General features: G+C 35.4%; 1 protein-coding gene across 1 annotated transcript in view; it reads right to left on the bottom strand.

The window, feature by feature from the left end:
• Positions 1-19,198, bottom strand: part of GABRG1 (gamma-aminobutyric acid type A receptor subunit gamma1) — a gene marked incomplete at both ends in the record, with an annotated part of 58,982 nt that overhangs the window by 5,611 nt on the left and 34,173 nt on the right. Inside the window, 5 exons of the mRNA XM_084285620.1 lie at positions 617-828; positions 4,338-4,490; positions 4,628-4,765; positions 5,971-6,053; positions 8,877-9,097. Coding sequence (XP_084141746.1) covers positions 617-828; positions 4,338-4,490; positions 4,628-4,765; positions 5,971-6,053; positions 8,877-9,097 — 807 coding nt within the window. The remainder of the gene's footprint in view (positions 1-616; positions 829-4,337; positions 4,491-4,627; positions 4,766-5,970; positions 6,054-8,876; positions 9,098-19,198) is intronic.

Below are 19,198 nucleotides of genomic sequence, written 5' to 3'. Positions count from 1 at the left end.
TCTGGGCATTCATACAAGAAAAACCTCAACTGGTAAAAAAAAACCAGAAGATTCATTTTACCAGAAAGAAACATGGAAGTAAATGAAAAAATTACTTAAAGTACTGTTTATGAAGTGAAAGAGGGTCAGAATTCTAACTGATAATAAGCAGTTTTTCCTCTGCAGTGTTAGCAAGGTAAGACCCAAATGACATTAGGTGATACAGACCCTAACAAATCCTCACAGCTTCAGTCCATTTACATTATCTTTGTTGCTAAAATCTCACCTGTGGCTCTTTGACAGATGTTGTTTCCAGAAATGCTTTGCCCCTACAGAACTCTCCATAGGCACAAGCTCCATGGGCAGCTGTAGAAGCACCATGGGTATAGCATGGAAAATTACATCAAAACAACCCTCTAGGGTGTTTTAGACTTGTGTTCTCACTCACATATGAGTGGAATGATCAAAAGTTTGCTTTTTAGTTGTATTTACAGAAAACGAATACAACCCCCCACTTATATAAAAATAAATAAATAAATAAATAAATAAGCTGTCTTTGAAAAAGTACCTCAAAATTAATATGATAATAAAATCAAGAACCATTTTTTTTCCTTCTTAATCATTTGGTTAAACTTACTGATGGCTTAGATTTTGCCTTCTTATCTTTTCCTTTGTCCCCTTTTCTGTTGCTGGTAAAATAATGCAAGGTGCCATATTCCATCAAGGCAGCAAACACAAAAATGAAGCAAACTGAGACAAAAAGGTCCATTGCTGTCACATAGGAAACCTTTGGGAGTGACTTCCTGGCAATTGTACTCAATGTTGTCATGGTCAGCACCGTTGTAATGCCTGTTTGATAACGAAAGTAAGAAAGACAACAGAAAAGTAAGGATATATGTGAGTAATTTGATCATATTGTTACTATATATATATAAATACACTACACAAATTAGCCCTTAATTCATTCATGAGGCATACAAGAACTGAGCCACAACAGGATTCATCCTAGATCACGTTCATACACACTGTGGATCCAGTGCCCACCAGGGGATCATTCAGAAGGTAGCACATTTCACCTTTAATTTAAATCCTTCCCATATTCAACACACATCAAAGAAAACAAGACACTGATAAAGTTTGTATAATTTTATAAATGTTACAGAATGCATGTGTAAAAGAAGTACAATAGGCAAAGTGGTACAAATAAGCACACATTTTATAAACAGGTAAAAGACCCTTGGTTCTTGATAGTTTAAAATGTCTAAAAACACACACAGATAAAATAAAGGTGCATTATATATCAATAATTAAAAATAATAACAACAACAACAAAAACAGAAACAATAAACTTTCAGAAAGCATCAGAAAAAGGAATTCAGTACTTGAAGGGGACTTATAAAAAAGATGGGGAGCAACTCTTTGCTCAATCGGATAATTACAGAATGAGGGGAAGTGGATTTAAACTAAAAGAGAGGAGATTTAGATAAGAAGTTAGGAGGAAATTCTTTGCTCAGAGGGTGGTGAGGCACTGGAACAGGTTGCCGAGACAGGTTGTGGATGTCCCAAGACCAGGTTAGATGAGGCCCTGAGCAACTGATCTAGTGGGTGATGTTCCTGCCTAAGCAGGGGGGTTGGAACTGTAAGATCTATGAGGTACCTTCCAACCCAAGCTATTCTATGATTCTATGATTATATGAATAATGTTTACAACTATTTGCTTCTGATTTGTAGTAGGTCAAATTAGATGACTCTCTTAGCCTTTCTGGTCTCATTCTTTGTTACTAGATATTTTTTCAACACTTTGTCTTTAGTAATAGAAAATGTTTCCCTTTATTTACTTATATATATAGGTTAATTAAATGAACAAGCTGTCCTAGGTACCAATTTGCTTAGTATCTCAACAATACCCCTTTCACTGGTTTAACATTTAGAAGGTGTTAACACTTTCTTCTTATATGTGATGCTTCAGGGAGATGCAAAGCTTTTTCATAGTAGTCCAAAATTAAGATGTGACCTTTACTTTGGAGAGCAATACTTGAACACACACATAATTTGTTACTTACATGTGCAGGCTTATTGAAAAAGAAAAAAAAAAAAAAGTTAAAAGTTTTTGTTTGTTTGTTTGTTTGTTTGTCTTTAAGTGCTATACCAGTCTAGGGCTTTCTATGGCTTTTCAATCTAAGCATGGAATCAGGAGTTGCTATTGACTGATGATGCAGGAGGGAAGCAGAGGTGATTTTACAACAGATTTTTCAAAGAAATTACTTGCCTAAAAGGGCACACAGACAACCACACAGTTTTTCAGTAGTGTGCTTTGCTCCCAGTAAATGTTTTTGAGAATCAATTAGACATTACTCTGAAAAATTATGTATCCAAAGGCCTTTAATCATTACAATCCTTCTGCTTTGGGAAACCCCAATCTGCCAGGATCTTCCAGCATGTATGCAAGAAAAATTACCAAGCAGTTTATATATACCCCATTTATATATACCATTTTATATAGACCCCAGCACAGACTCCAGGTTGGAAGTGACACCCACTATTCTCTCTGCTGGCTTCTGTTCCAAAAGGATGAAAGATGACATGGACTTTTCCAGTCCTCTCCGCTCTCTGGAAGGAAGCAAACCTTCCACAGCATCACAACTACTTGCCATGATGCACCTTACTTAGTTTTGGATTTCTTTTCTTAATTTATCAGTCCTTATTTTATTTTTTTTTCCCTTTAAAATTACATCTGTTTAACTTCTAAACTCTTTAACTCTTTTTTTTTTTTTTTTTTTAATTTCATCAGGACGCCTGCATTTGAGAAAAGTCATCCTACAATCTGCCAAACATTGGCTTTTGAGTATTCACACAAAAGGAACTCAGAGTTAACTGCAGGGAGCCATAAATATGATATGGCAAACATTTGTAGTACATCTCAAGTAGACGAAAGACAGTACTGCTGAAGTGACAGCATTAAAACTCTAGTTTCAACATGAGATCCAAAGCAAATTTGCTGAGTTAGTGGTACAGAAAAAGCACTCCGTAAAAAGAACAAATTAGATACTAGCAGGATACCAATACGACAGTTTTTTTTTCGTTACAGCTAGAATCCTCTTGGACTGTCCCCAAAATGATGCCCAATGATTACAAAGTAAAAGAAATTTTATAATACATTTATTAATATCAAGAGATAATTTCATTTATTTATTCAAGATTTTATGCTCAGAAACTTATCACAGAACTTTTGAATAGCACATATGTAAGATCCAAGACTTGGATTTTCTTCCCTTACCTTTTTATTAGGCTACTAAGCCATGCTCATTTTTGCTTAATTTCTTTCTTGACTCTTGAATCTTCCAGTCCCGACTGGACTGTAGTCCATTTTCAGCGGAAAGGCAGGGAGTTAAAGCCTGGACTTTCCTACTTCTAGTAGGAAATGCTCCTACCAGGTGGGAATGGTGTATTCAAAACCCTTTAAAATGATGAAGATCTCTCACATCCTAAGATACACTCTCAACTCTTGGCCTTTCCAAAAAGAAGGGGTCATACTGTCATTACCAGTTTTACTATAATCACCCACCAGTACTAAGCTGTGAATTGCTACTGTGCATCCTATGCCTTCCATGCATCTCCATCTATTATGAATATATGGGAACTACGACACTTCTACAAGGCAGTGTATGAATCCCAAATGATCACATGTAGGAGGCTAGTGCCACACCAATCAGTTCAGCCATGATAACATTAACACAGAACTAAAACTGTAGTGAACTTGCAACGTTTAAGTAATATCTGTAAAAAAATCAATGTCCCAAAGGATGGAAACAGAAAATTTGCAATTTAATGTGCTTAAATGGTTGAAGTTCAACTTTGGTTGCAAATTTTCTCTCTTATCTTGGACTTCAGAGAGCCATTTGTTTTCATTATTAAAACAAACAAATAAACAAAATAAATTCACCAAACACACACACATAAAATAAAATAAAATAAAATAAAATAAAATAAAATAAAATAAAATAAAATAAAATAAAATAAAATAAAATAAAATAAAATAAAAACATATCTTCACAGTTTTCTGGAGAATGGAGATGACAAAAAAAAAAAAAAAAAAACATAAAAAAGAAAAATATATATTTATGTGAACAGCAGCATGTCCACAAGGCCTGGGTCAATGTTTCCAGATTTCCATTCTCAACACTCCCTCCTTGTGCTGTGCTACTACAGCTGGATCCTCATACCTTGCAGTTCAAGAGAAAGGGTAAGCAACGGTCATAACCTGAAGGGGAATAAACTGTGGTTAATCCAGTGACCTCTGCAGTTTTGTATTCCTGCGGAGTACCAGAATCTTCGGAGGTGACAAAACACATCCTTACCCAGAGATGTCCTTGCAGGAACTGCATCCTTATTGATCCAAAATGACACCCATGAAAGAACAACTGTGAGAATACAAGGAATGTATGTCTGGATAGTGAAATATCCCATACGTCTGCTGAGATCAAAGAAGATTGTCATAATAATATAATCACCTACAAATTAAAAATAAATAAATAAATAAATAATGCATTCTTGGATGACATTTAAAATGGGTTTTAGTTATATCTTCTTCTATTATATTTGTTCTACATTGACATTACATGCAATAAAACTTCACACTTTGCCTTACCAGACAGAGTATGAGAAATTTCAGTTGTATTTCGTAACCCTACAAATGCAAACTGGTACAATCTCCAGTATTTTGGATCTGCTACTTCAACAGAGGTTTTCTTCCATTTGTATTCTATTTCATTTCTGGGATATCCATCTAGAACAAAACAGAGCAAATCAAGTGTTCAGCCATGGTATATATCAAAGCATGTTTTGTGATTTCTGAAGTTGTTTATAAACTAAACTAGGGCAATATATAAAGTGCATCAGAAAGTGAGAAAATCTGTACTCCACCTGATACACCTAACGATGAAAAAATATCTAGCCTAACTTTTAAGTCTAGCTAGTATGATCAACCAAAAACGGTACAAATACAACTGGTTAGGAAATACCTACACAAAATTTTGGAACTCTGACATGAAAAACTGTCTCAGAGTCATCGCTATGTATCAATATGTAATATACATTAAGTTTAATAGACTACAAAGAGCTTAAAAGTATATACACTTGCTAGTTTATACTTTGCTAAAATTTCAGTTCCCTATCATGGATTTTTGTGACTGGAGTCACTGTTCAGTAATCCAACTGGAACTGCAACTTTCTTGATTTTCATGTGTTTCACATGTTGTTCCAAATTATCCAAATTGTATTTAAACATCAGAGCTACCAAAGTTAATTTAGCTAGAAATATTAAAAAAGAAAGTGCTAAATGAAAATATTCATTTAAGAAGAATCACTGAAGTTTGATTTCATTGCCTATTAGATTTCACATTTAGGAATAAATTGTTTAGCTGTGTTCAGGTTGTTTAGGATTCTTTTGCCAGTAATAGAACAATTCCCTTAGGAACAGTATATATATATTTAACATAGTTTATATTAAAAAAATAAGTCTGTATGTTGTATTTGTTGCTCATATAAGTAAGTTCGACTGAAAGTATAAGGAGTCAATATACTGATTTAGCATTTACAAGAACAGGCTGAAGAGAGCAGGTCTTTTTGCTCTTAAGTATACCGCATGGAACCAATTCAAAGCTGGCAAGTATGGCAGGCATTAAAAAATAAAGTTCTTCCAGGAAAATAGATCCCTATTAACTGGAATGGGCACTGCATCACATTCCTAAGCAATATGATTATTTTTAAAGCTGCAACTAAATGAAACGCATGTAATTCAACTCATTCATTATTGCATTTAATAGTGCAATAAATAATACAATAAATCAAAGCAAATTATAAACAAGTCTGTTATTTTTCCTTCAGTGCAAGGCGTTAAAAAGTAATTACTTGCTCTCTTGTTGCCAGAACTTAGGGAAATTTAAAGCCTGAATGTAGAAAGAGAAGAAAACAAAGTATTGTACCACCTACAGCTTGAAAATTCCAGTGGACAGGAGTGTTCATCCATAGGAAAGTTATGAAGCTGAAGATAACATTCAGCATTAATTGTCAGTCTAATTAGAAAATGAAATTAAAAAAAAAAAAAAAAAAAGAGAGAGAAAAAGAAAAAAAAGGAAAAAATAAAAAGACAAGGGAGATTATATTCAAGCATCCAGACATCCAGAAACTTCAGACTAGATAGTAAAAAGCATGCACTGAAATCAGTTTTGCCACTTAATGGACCTTATGGATAGCCAACTGTGTATCTGCAAAAAGCATCCACCATGACCTTTGAAGAACAAAAACTATCATCACGTGCAGCCTGAGGACCTGTGTTGTTTCAATTGCCATATCAAGTCAATTTCAAAAATGTCAAGTGATTTGAGGGATTTCCCAGATGTCTCTTAAAGAAAAAGGGGTAAAAGGGTGGGGATGAAGGCAGGGCAAGGAGAGGAGTTTATTACACCAAAACTTTAACATAGGGCCTGCTCTACGCTTATGGAAGAAGCTCTGTTAAAGACAGTAGTATGGATTGGAAAGAGCATTTCATAACATTTCTACTCATCCAATGTCTAAGGCACTTAAATTATTCAGGTAGCTAATAAACATTTTAGAAGCAGTTTTGAACTCATACTATTTGGACAACAGAAACATTTGCTGCTTTTAGAAAAATACTATTACAGATTTCCAAAGATCTTCCAAGCAACGAATGAGAAAAACAGTTCAACTAACTTTCACTTGAAAGCTAGATTAAAGGGTTTGACTCTGAACTGCCTTCTTTGCATTTAGAATAGCTCCTTGTCTGATGGTACTACAGTGAAGAAAATCAGAATTTCTTCTAAAATAAGACTTTGAAAATTAACATGAAAATTAACAAAATGCTCATGTGCTGAACTGTATGCAATACTTCCATACCAGACTAAAAGGGATAGGAAAAGGGTTGTTCCATGCACTAACATAAAACACCATAAATCTGTGAATTAAGTAGTTATTCTACCCAAAATGTCATTAGGTTTCCCAAAATCTGACCTGACCAAGAGAAAGGGATTATGGGATTATAAGGGAAAGTGTAGTTCTTTTTATACACCTTGGGGGGGGGGGGGGGGGGGGGGGGGAGGAGGAGGGGGGAGGAGGGAAGAGACCTCTGGAGATGCTTTTCAAATTTACCAACTATGGTATATGCATTTATTGCCTTTGCTTTCCATTTTAAGTCTTTGGATAATCAAGCCCTTACAGAAAAAGACAACAAAACTAGACTTCTTTAAAAGCAATGCAACCAGATCTGGAATCACTGATGGGTGCAAAGGAATGAGTAAGGTCTAAGCTCAGAGTAAACTCAGTAGGCCAGAATGTAAGAGTAACTGAGCATTAAAGAATCAGCACACCTTGAGTTAGGAAAGAGTGGTGGTGCAGGGGAATCTGGAGTACTGTCAGACTTAGTTATTGTTGCTTCAATCAGCAACCTATGGATTTCTCACTGTTATTCCACTTAAGGCTAAATTCAGACCATAATCTCAACTATACAGATGTTTGCTTTTTACAGTGCCAGGTGAATACACAGTTTTGCTCTTTTATTACTAGCTTATTGCACTTTATATCTCAAACTCCAGCACAATAACTCTAAACTATTGCTTTGGGAGAGCTCACATTTTTTGGTTTGTTTTGCTTGTTTGATTGATATATTAAACTCTGTTAAACTAAACAGACAGAAGGGTAAAGTCTAAGTATGAATTTTTCGCTAAAAATAAATAAATAAATAAATATCATGTTAACAAAAGAGACTATATAGGGATTTTTATAAACACCAGAAGAATAAACTGTTTACAAAGTGCTCTCCCAAGGTATTCATATACCTTCAAATGAAGCATATTAAGAAAAAATTAAGGGAACAGAATCTCTTTAAAACAATACAATTCTTCTTTCTTCTGTTACAGAATACTTTTACAAAATACTCATACAACACTAACAGCCTGCATATGAAAACATCATAAATGAAAAAAAAGAAAGTAATTTAAACTTTCTACTTTAAATAGTAATCATGATAGTAATAACTGATGGAGAGCAGAATCAGATTTACGGCATCTTTTGCATTCACTAACAGCTCCAAAACTAGCAAGATTTTTTAGACTTTCTTGCGAAATGAAAATAAAAACTGAGAGATGACCCTAAAATTCTTTCTGTAGACTAAAGCTATTCAAGAACTCTTTGATAAGTGACTAAAAGATCAGTACAGATAGCCTAGATGCAAAACTTTAAATCATCTAAAGCATGCCCCATTTACCAAGCAGATTAATTGCCAACATGTTTGCTTATGCCAAATTTGGAGGAACAGGTTTAAAAGCCTTTTAGGGTAAACACGTAAAGTAGTATAGGCAGAACTTGGTCCTTAGAATTAATTAAACTTTTTATGATTTTTATTTTTTGAAGCACTCATATTTTTCTGATAGAATATAATTTGGTGGAAATTAAATAATGAACTGCTTAGCACAGAAATTTGTTAAATGATTTATGACTAGATCTGTGTTAGCTTAATGACAGACCACCACTATTATGTGTTACTATATATGTTACTGATATATTGATATATGTTACTGGCTACATAATATATATATATATATATATTTTTTTAATCCTGTTTTTACCTAAATGTAATTAAAATTTGCTATCCATTTCAATTGGATCTACCCAATCATCTGCGCAATATATTTCAGTACTAACTATTTTATGTTTTTCATGATCAAATAGTTTATTCTTTTTCTCCTTAGAAAATTTTCAAATTCCTGTGGTCCAAGAAAGAATTGCCAGAGACATGCTCCATATTTTTTATTTTCATATTCTTAGCTATAACAATTCTGTCTGTTTGTTTTTGTTTTTCTACTTATTTATTAAGAACCCACCTTAGAGTGTATAATACTCTTCCATCACTCCAGATTCGAAGTAAGCGATTTGGAGTTGTAATCCAGTGAGCATCAGATTTCCTTGAGTTCCGGAAGAAAGTGTCTGGAATCCAAATTTTTCCAACCATATTGCTGTTAAGCATAAGCACTTTCATTGAGCTGTTAAATTTTAGACGACTGTCATACCAAGTCTGGGCAAAAATTATATCTATGGTGTATTCCTAAAAAAAAAAAAAAAAAAAAAAAAAAAAAAACAGAGAAATATCTATGTATACATTTACCAAAGCCTGCAAGTCAAGAATTTGTAATTCATATATAAATCCAAGGCCACCTCTTCTATTCTCTTTTGTATCATTTGTGTTGCACTCGGCTGCCCCAAGCTAGGAAATTACAGACTGATGAAAGGCACATACAGCCTTCTGCCTCTACCTCCTCTCCCCTGAAACATAAGGGAGGAGCTAAGGAGTAGGAGACCTGATAGAAGCTTGTTGTAATTTGGTGGTCCTCAGAAAACACAACAAATTCTGGGGCCACAGACAGAAATTTAAGATCAGCCTTTACAATTCTGGGCTAGACTACATACTACATATAGTCTACATACTACAGACAGAGATTCTCCATTGCTTAAAAAGCAAATCAAAAAAAAAAATTCTTACGTTTTTCCTCTCCCCAAAAAACTCCACAATATATGCTTTAAGGTCCTTCAAGAAAGCTACAATCATCTTCAACATTCAACAACAACAACAACAAAATAATAATAAAAAATCATCCAGTGGCCAAATTTCAGATTTTGAAAAATTCCTGGATATACAGGAAGTGAACAACTCAGATTGCAGAATTACCTGTTACTATCTGCCTTATATATTTACTACATACACACAAAATGTGTGACATTATCATAGTCAGGAAAGGAATTTCCCTAAAGGAACTTGACATTACTTATTAGATCCTGAAGAAAACTTTTTGGATAGAAAGCAAACTCCTCAGTAGACTTTTATGGATATAAAATAAAAGTGGTGAATAATAATAATAATAATAACAACAACAACAACAACAATAATAAACTTAGCCTTTTAATGAGGCAATTCTTGACACAGTAAAGAGGGAGATATGAGGGAGATATGCATTGAAATAAAAAATTCATTGCATCTGCAAAGAATCCCACCATTTGCTCCTCCACATCACATAAAGAATCAAAGCTTCTGTTGTGTTTGTCACAGCTCCAGACCATGGCTCTGATCTAAACATCAATAGCCACTCCATTTTGTGGCAGATCTTTCCTAGATGGCTGTCCCATGACACCTCCAATGAACAACTCAACATCTCTTTTCAGAGCTCAGTCTGCTGGGAAAAAGTACTGAAGACGAGACTTAGACACATTGTGTTTGTTGGTCACCTGTCATTTATGAGGGGAAAAGGGAGAGAGAGAGACAATGATTCAAATGCCTGCTTAAGCCAAACGATGCGCTACGAGTTTACTTGGCCAATAAAAATGTGTGTTGCAAATAGTCAATGGACTCCTCACCCAGTTCTCCAAATGATAAAAGCCACCTCCCAAGAAAGCTTGTGAAATTTTCCACTCCATCCTTGAGAAGTGCAAAGATAGGTATTAGGACTGCCTAAACCTCTCTCAATTTTCCCACCTCTTCATGTGGGAGAAGAATAGGTTTGGGATAGAATTCAAGAAGGAGGCTTGCCTCTGCTCTCTGGTCCACCTGGACTTTGGTAACTCATTCACTCAAAGATTACAAATGATTAGTGTAGGAGGCAAACAGCAGGGGGACAGAGGGAACAAAAGGAGTAATGAAAAATGCATTTTAAGGATGACTTCACTCAAATTCTGTTTATTCCTTGAGGGGCTTTGCCACCAGGGGAAGATTCTGCAGGTCAGAACAAGTACTTGATTATTTTATTTCTACGAAAGTCCTTCAAGACAGCTGTGAAAACCCAGGTCTTGTTTATTCTTAAAACTCTGTTTTCTGTGTTCACCTACAGTGGTTACAAATGGAAAGGAAACTTGCTTTGGTCTATTGTAAATGAATACACAAGACAGTACACTAAAGAAGTGCTTTAATGGACTTAAATGGAACAGCATGAACAAAGATTTATTTGTTGCCTTAACAGTACAAATAGGAGAAAAAAAAAGTCAGTGAGTGAAATCAACAGAAACAACCAAATGTATGAAAAGAGCAGGCTGACTGAGTTTGAAGGTGCTAACCTAAGCAATCACTTCACAATGGCACTGTGCACAAAGGCAAGGAAACTCAGGTTGCCATAGAATACCAACCACCCTAAATTAGAGGATCTCACAGATGATTTTGAATGTACAGAGCAAAGGAACAGCCTCAGTAGACCCAGATGCTTGGATTCTACTATTTTTCAGTATTAAATGTGCAAGTTTTTTTTGTTTTTTTTTTTTTTTTTATCAGAACTGTGTATTACAGGAGTTGTTTAAACAAAACTCATATTTTCTCATTAAAAGGGGAAACAGGGGTCCCTAAAATATGTTGAAAATGTGGTAGAAAAATCACTATAATAAAGCACTTAGGTATCTTCTCTAAAAGTACTTTGTTTCCAGAATGAGATGAATGAAATCCCCATCTTTGTTTATATACCATAATAAAAAGCACAACGGCACATCAGATTTAGACAATTTTATTTTAGTGCAGCAAATCTTTCTGAGCAACTATTTTGCTTTCCTTGTTTTCTTAGAAAAAGTGAAATTTAACACTCTTATCACTACCTCTATTAATCTTATAAAGCTCACAATTCAATGCCATTCTGTAACCATAAAAACTGGTTTACTATTTTCTCTTCCAAATGAAACTAATGATAAAATAGCCATGCAGAATAAAATGAAATCAATCTATGCCTACATTAGTCACAGCCATAGCAAAATGTGTGCTTATTCATATTTAGCCTCACATGGTTCAATAACCATGTCACATGTTAGCTCAGATTTGGTATTTGATTAGATCACTGAACTCTTTTGTGCAGCTGGCATAAAGAGCCCACCTGCCTAATTATTTACAGATAACTGCAATCCTCTTCCATCTCTTTCCTCTCTAAAAGATCATAACAAACTCCAAAATCTGGGAATAGAGTGACAAATCAGAGATTACTATTAAAGGGCCATGCAGTCACAACAATCTGTGAATACTGACAAGCAGGTGTGTAGTCTCAGAGAAAAACAAGTAAAAGCAACTATTTCAAATAGAGTAGGAACAGTTATTGTATGGGAATATATTGAATTCTCAAAATTAGTTTCTCAAAAAGAACAAGTACAGTTCAATTATAGTCAAGCAAGAAAATAGCCTGCTAATGTTTTTTATTGGAAAGTTGGGGGGGGGGGGCAAATACCATTCTACAAGATTATTTCTTAGTGTACCTACAACATGCCAATTCCAACATAACAATAGCATCAATAAGGATTAAAAAAATTACACAAAGAAGAAAACATTTTTTCTTGATTATTTTGTCTGGCAGTCTCACAAGTGATTTGATATTCCATAGTAAAAATTGTAGAAAAGTCAAGCAATGAGTAGCTAAATGTCTGGCTGGATTGTGTTAACCACAACACATTTTCTTTGGCAACTGGAAAAAGTAGCCTAGCTTTCTGGGACTAAATACAATGCAGTGAGAAGCCCCCCTACCCCCCCACAAAAAAAAAAAAAAATGGAGCTGAAATATTGTGTTATCCAACTACAGCCCTGCAATACAGTTCATTACTGATGAATTTCAGAGGGGTAAAAATAAATAAATAAATAAATAAGTAAATAAATAAATAAATAAATAAAAGTGTCTACTTTTCATTCCTTCTTCACTCACAATAAACCTACCCTAGCTTCTCTACTAGATTCAAAATTTTACATGAAGCACACCTGGATTTTTCTGCAGTGCCACAAGCGAATTCAGAAATCTATTTCAGAGGTAGTGCCTGAACTCAGTTAAGTCGCTGAGTGTGACATGATTTCATCTTGTTTAGTTACCCATAATATTTTCACCAAGTTTCTTTATTCTATTCAGTTTTCTAATTCCTTTAAGTCAAATTTAATGTGAATGAGGCAGGAAATTCTTCAGGGAAAAAGAAATGAAGAAAGGGAAGCTAGAGAAAACACTCTATCAATCTATATGTTTTGACATGAAGTTATGCGATTTAATATCAAAGACTCAGATAAGTGTGATGGTTAAGAGGTTTAGACAATGAAGAGTCATAGACAAACTGGCAACCAAACACATGCTTTCTCAAGAGGTAAGAGCCAACAAAACCATGAGGCACTAGCCAATTTATCTTCACCTTGTCATTGAGAAGCCAGTATGCTCTCATAGTCTTTACCTTTTCCCTCACCAAAATATCTCTGGACACCAATGCAGTGTCTTTAAGTACTTTATTCAAATACTTAGCTATCCTTTAAGTATAACTTCTCTTAACAAAAGTTTTAACATACGGTTGCTCTCCCTGGTGGGTTACTTTAAAAGCTGTTTAAATAAGGTTTTTGAGCTGCATCAGACTCAACCATAGTTTCAGAACTTGATCCCCATGTCTGGGACTGAAGCAAAAGTAAAATTCCACATTTTAGTAAGCCATTTTAGTTTGTTCACTTGTGGGCCCTCCAATGAGATTGAAAAGATCTGACAAATCACAATGATTCTGATATGTACATCTAATATTAAATTAATGATATTACAGTGGTGGAAAGGGTGGAGGTTGCAGGAAATACACTAAACAAAAGTGTAAACCATCTGCTCCCAGACTCTTTTAACCAGTCCGATTGTTATAATTATGCAGCTAATCACACTGGAGGGTATTACTATAACAACATATGCACAGGGGAAGTGTAAATATGGCAAATCATATCTACAGAAGGTGAGGGAGCACAGAGAGACCTATATAACCATGATACAGGAGATATCCACTGCTCCTCACAACATAATTTGGCATCTGTGCTTCTCCAGTCCTTGTTTTGAACATGTAAAGTGACAGATGCAAATCAAAATGTGAACAAAAGGCAAGATTTATTTGTTTTGTAGATTATAATAAAAATCTTGCCCACTAGTTAAAAGATTAGATAGAAAAATAACTAAAATACTTCAGCAAAATCTCTGCTTTCATATGATCAGCTTAGATTTGGGACTTCTGAAGAAAGCATGAGAAGAGGAAGTAAACAATATGGATACATTTGCATATTGAAAATAATACAGAAAGGGTTTTTTATGCTTTTCAGTTGAAATCTGAACATTTCAGCCACTGCCATTCAAAAACATTAAACTACAGAAAGAAGCAGACAACTCAGATCTCAAAAATCAGACATACATACATACATATATATATAGATATAAATAAAACCCAGGAGTGAATGCTAATAAGGAGTAAGTCTTCAGCTTCAAGGCTGCCAGTAGTGATCTATCAACTGCATTAACAGTAGTTTCTAAATTCTGAAGCTACATCTACCTTTCTGTAACTAGAGAGACTTAAGTAGTCAAAATTAGTCCCACGAACAAATTTAGCAACAAAGCTGTGCATCAGTCAAGTATACATGGTTTTCTACAATTTCATTTTATAAATAAGTCTCAAACACAACACTTCACTGTTCAGTACACTACAACTGCTTTACCACCAGATTAATTGTACTCTTTGCTCTTTTAAAAAAGAGCAAAGTTACTCTTTGCTCTTTTGATTCCACAATTTTCCTGATAAGTTCAAAATCCCAACATTAATGGCAAAACCAAAATCCCAACATTGACAGCAAAACCAGGACAGAGACTTACCTGCTTTTGGTTTCTATCCTGCAACTCTTGTATGATACGTGATATATGTGATCCTATGTGAAATAATAGCAGTCATACCAGTTTACCTATCTGGTTCCTGAGGCAGTCAGGAACCTCCTAATACTTGTGTGCTACACTGAAGATATAAAAGCATGAATAAATGATAAGAACTTCCAATGACTTTATTTAACTATTGATCCCAAGTCCTTTTTAAGGGCTGGCACACTACAACAAAATAAAAATAATGAAAGCCAAGATAACAGCCAGGGAAGTTACATTCACTAGTAAAAGAACACTGCATTTCTTAATAGCTACTTTATCAGCTCTCTCACACCTACTAAGAGTGTACAAACACTTATTCCAAACACTTATTCCAAAAATGGGTTTGCCTCCTTAGTAAAAAGCTAGGAGGTGTGGCTGTAGAAAGGGCAAGCAGACCATTCCCTCGCTTGGCAAAGTACACTTCCTAGAGCATGCTCTATGAGGAGAAAAATCCTGTTTCTATAGCTGCTCAGCTTTTAACAGATGTTGAGATTTTATAGTGTCAGCATAGATCCTGGCACTCACAAGGACAGCAGCTTTCCTCTGGAGCACAATAGTGAAGGAGTCAATGACAACCTGTATTGTAGGAGCCAAAGCCAAGGGCAATTTCTAGATGACTACAAGCAGTTTTAACAGTCAAAGCACATCCCTCATCTTTCTACCCAAAACCTAGGCAAATCTAGGCCAGCAGAATCACTCCCACAATTTGAATGCAGCATCACAAATTTCCATATAGACAGACAGATTAAGAATTAATAACAAAGAACAGACATGCAATGTTCTCCAAAATATTTATAATATATTTGAAGCAAAGATAAGAGGTACATGACAAAGAACTCTATGTAGCTTGTCTAAGCTACAGATACAAGACAGACAACCACAGCAGCAGTCAGAAAGGGTTTGGAACAGATATTAAGGCATCAGAAGTAACAATAAACTGTACAGCAGAGCAGCCAAGAAGTCTGTGCAGTCTGGAGTAAAAGCAGGAGTGGAACACTGGTTGAGTGATAGCTGATACCTTCATCTTTTCAGTGAAATGCTATGTGGTAATTATATTACTGTTATTCTTGGTTTAGGTCAAAACTGATTTCACAGATGCTCAAAAGTGCTTATATAGGATACACATCCACTGCAAGGAACTTACAGTTTAAATTTAACATAAAAAAATAAAATAATATAAAATAAATCTGTAAAGGCAATAGGAACAAGAGTAACAGAAAACAGAGAACACAATACCAGTCAGAATTACGGATTACAGATAGTGATTTTAGCACAGCAAAGGCTTAATTGCTTGCAACATTTTGTAGCCTCTACAAAAAAAAAAAAAAAAAAAAAAAAAAAGTTTAAGCAGGATCATGATGAGAACAAAAGGGAAGAAGCAAGAAGCTTAGAAGCTTTTTTTATTTGTTTATAAAAAGTTTCTTTCAAGCAGAAGCTAGCCTCTTGGGAAAAATGAAGAAAAAAAAAAATAAATAAAAAAAAAGAGCGGAGAATAGGCTTTGAAGTTCCTTAAAGGAAGCAGGAGCAAGAAATAACTCAGTAGAAACTGTGGAATGTTCTCTCTGTAGGACATCTCTAAATGGTATGAGTGGAGCAAGACTGCAATTGGAAAGGTTACAAAAAATTGTCATCATAACAATGGAAACACGAACAAGAGATTAACTGTGACAGATAGATTAAGAAAAAAAAAAAAAAAAAAAAAAAAGAAGAAAATCAGAATTTGTGAGGTTGTCTGAGGCCTTGCTCCTGGTTCTGTGATCCATCGCATTACGGAAAATTTTTAGATTTCAGACTTCAGACTTCACATACAGAGCAGTGATTATCCACAGCAAAGGAAAGTGTGGAAGGGTCAAAAAGTTATTGTTTTGTCTGTGAATATGATGAATCTAAAATAATATAAAATGGATTTTAAACCAGTGGCATACTCTCTACTGAAGTCAAGAAATTTAAAGTCAAGTAAGATGTTTTTTTTTCTTAATTATTATTTATACTGAAAATATGTCAACTGTGTCTTAAGTGACACAATGCAACTAAACAAAAACAAAAACAATATCTCCTGAAACATGAACTAGACTAACACAAGATTAAAGAATGAGCTACAGAACAAAAAGTTCGCAGATTACATCATTCCTAAATGATTCCTAACAAATTAGGGCACATTGTATATCAAAGAGCACAGATTTTCTAGTGCAATGTGTGGGACCTTAACTACCTATTCTGACTTCATATCTGTAAAGAGATGACTGGCAAACTGCAGTTGAAAAAGTGACAAGTACTAAATGCTGTTTAAAGTGGGGGCTGAAAAGATGGCTCTTCTTTGGTTGGTTTTCAGAAAGCTACTGCAACATTTCCCTGTCATACAAAGGCTGTCTTTTCCCTCAGCCCTTGCCATTCCCTTCAAAATGATCACAGAAATTGAGAGTGACATACAGACTGTTGTGCTGAGCCAGTATGAGCAGAATATTGCTTGTACTTGGCTGATTCCTCCGAAACCATGTAGGATAAGCTGCAAGTACCTTGCAATAGTAATAGGCAAACTCGCTGCCTGCCAGAACCAGACTAATCAATTTAAGCTATTTTTTTCCCCCATGAAAAACAGAAAGCATTCATAAAATTGTATTTATGAATTATTATTCAAGTTCCTACAGCTTGCAAAATAAGAAATACTAATAGACATGCTGCTTTTAATACTTATTTTAATTATTTTTTTTAAATACGTATTTTATACCGTATTTTATAAAAAAAATATGTATTTTATAACAAAGAAACAACAATGTTTAAGATTACAGAAGGTTTGTTCAGCCTGGAGAAAAGGAGGCTCAGGGGTGACCTTATCACTTTTTATAAGTACATTAAAGGAGGCTGTAGAGAGGTGGGGGTTGGTCTATTCTCCCACGTGCCTGGTGACAGGACAAGGGGGAATGGGCTAAAGTTGCGCCAGGGGAGTTTTAGGTTGGATCTTAGGAAGAACTGCTTTACTGTGAGGGTTGTTAGGCATTGGAATGGGCTGCCCAGGGAAGTGGTAGAGACACCATCCCTGGAGATCTTTAAAAGATGTTTAGATATTGAACTTAGCGATATGGTTTAGTGGGGGACTTGTTAGCATTAGGTCAGAGGTTGGATTCAATGATCTTGAGGTCTCTTCCAACCTAGACAATTCTGTGATTCTGTGAATATTTCCTCAGCTGTTGTAAATGAACATTGTCTCCATCTATCTCAAACACTCCTCTGAGTAAGAAGCAGTTAACTCTGATCACTTTTAGTGCTGATAGGCATCAGAATGATTGGGATCTACCTTTCTTAGTCAAAATAAAAGAGTAAGTTGGGAAAGAAAGTGTGCTATTCTAGTTCAGTCCAAAGAGGATGCTATACAATAAGCGACAGGTAATATTCAAAGACTTGTTGATATTTCTGTTCTGATTTCCAATTATTCCTACACTATGAAAGAGAATGGAAGCTGCTTTCATAAAATGCATACAATGGACTCCAAAACAAAATAAAACAGAACCTGTAATGCTTGCATGATGAACATGCACAACCTACACAGTCTACAACTTCCTCGTAAGGGGGTGTCGAGAGGCAGGAGACCTTTTCTCCATTAACACCAGTGACAGGACCTGTGGGAACAGGGTTAAGCTGAGGCAGGGGAAATTTAGGCTTGACATGAGGAGGGGGTTCTGTGGTTGCACACTGGAACAGGCTCCCCAGGGAAGTGGTCACTGCACCGAGCCTGTCTGAATTTAAGAAGAGATTGGACTGTGCACTTAGGCACATGGTCTGAACTTTTGGGTAGACCTGTGCGGTGTCAAGAGTTGGACTTGATGATCCTTAAGGGTCTCTTCCAACTCAGGATATTCTATGATTCTATGATAACCTTATGAAAACTCAAATTCTCAAACGTGGCCAGAAGTGCTCATGCCTTTACTCTCACTTGGTTATCATAGAGCTCTTACAGACAATGGTTCTGCTCTGCACAATCTTCTTCCAACATGAAAGGAATTCCAATCTGAGCTGTCAGACCACAAAAGCCAAGGCACTAGCATGGTTCTGCCACAGGCAGTAGCAGAGAACATCTGCATATCCTGAAGACATTGGAGCAACAGTAGCACAAAACTTTATGTGTTGGTGAACACAGAGGGACTGGGGGATGAACACAGCAAAAAAAAAAGATTGTGAGGCCCACAGACAGCATGGATGAACATGTATTTCTACACAGGGACCATATAACAGACTTAAAAACTGTACCACCAGTGGCCTTTTTTAAATATATATATTAGCCCTGCTTTGGAAGGAAAGAGCCTAGAATGTATATATTAAGCACTCAGCAGAATAAGCTTCCACATAAACAAAAACAGGCTCTAAATATTCATCATATGTCTAAATTCAATTAAGAAACCTCTAGACCACTGCAGAGGTATTGGGGACCGAGACTTTGACCGTAAAAATGCACTTAGGTATGGTTTATATGACCATTGCAGGATGCATAGCCCAGGGTAGCTCTAAACGACAGA

This window comes from Netta rufina (assembly GCF_964035555.1).
Source record: "Netta rufina genome assembly, chromosome: 4".
Classification (NCBI taxonomy): Eukaryota; Metazoa; Chordata; class Aves; order Anseriformes; family Anatidae; genus Netta; species Netta rufina.
The sequence above is the reverse complement of the archived record's forward strand: the minus strand, read 5'-3'. Positions and strand labels throughout refer to the sequence as shown.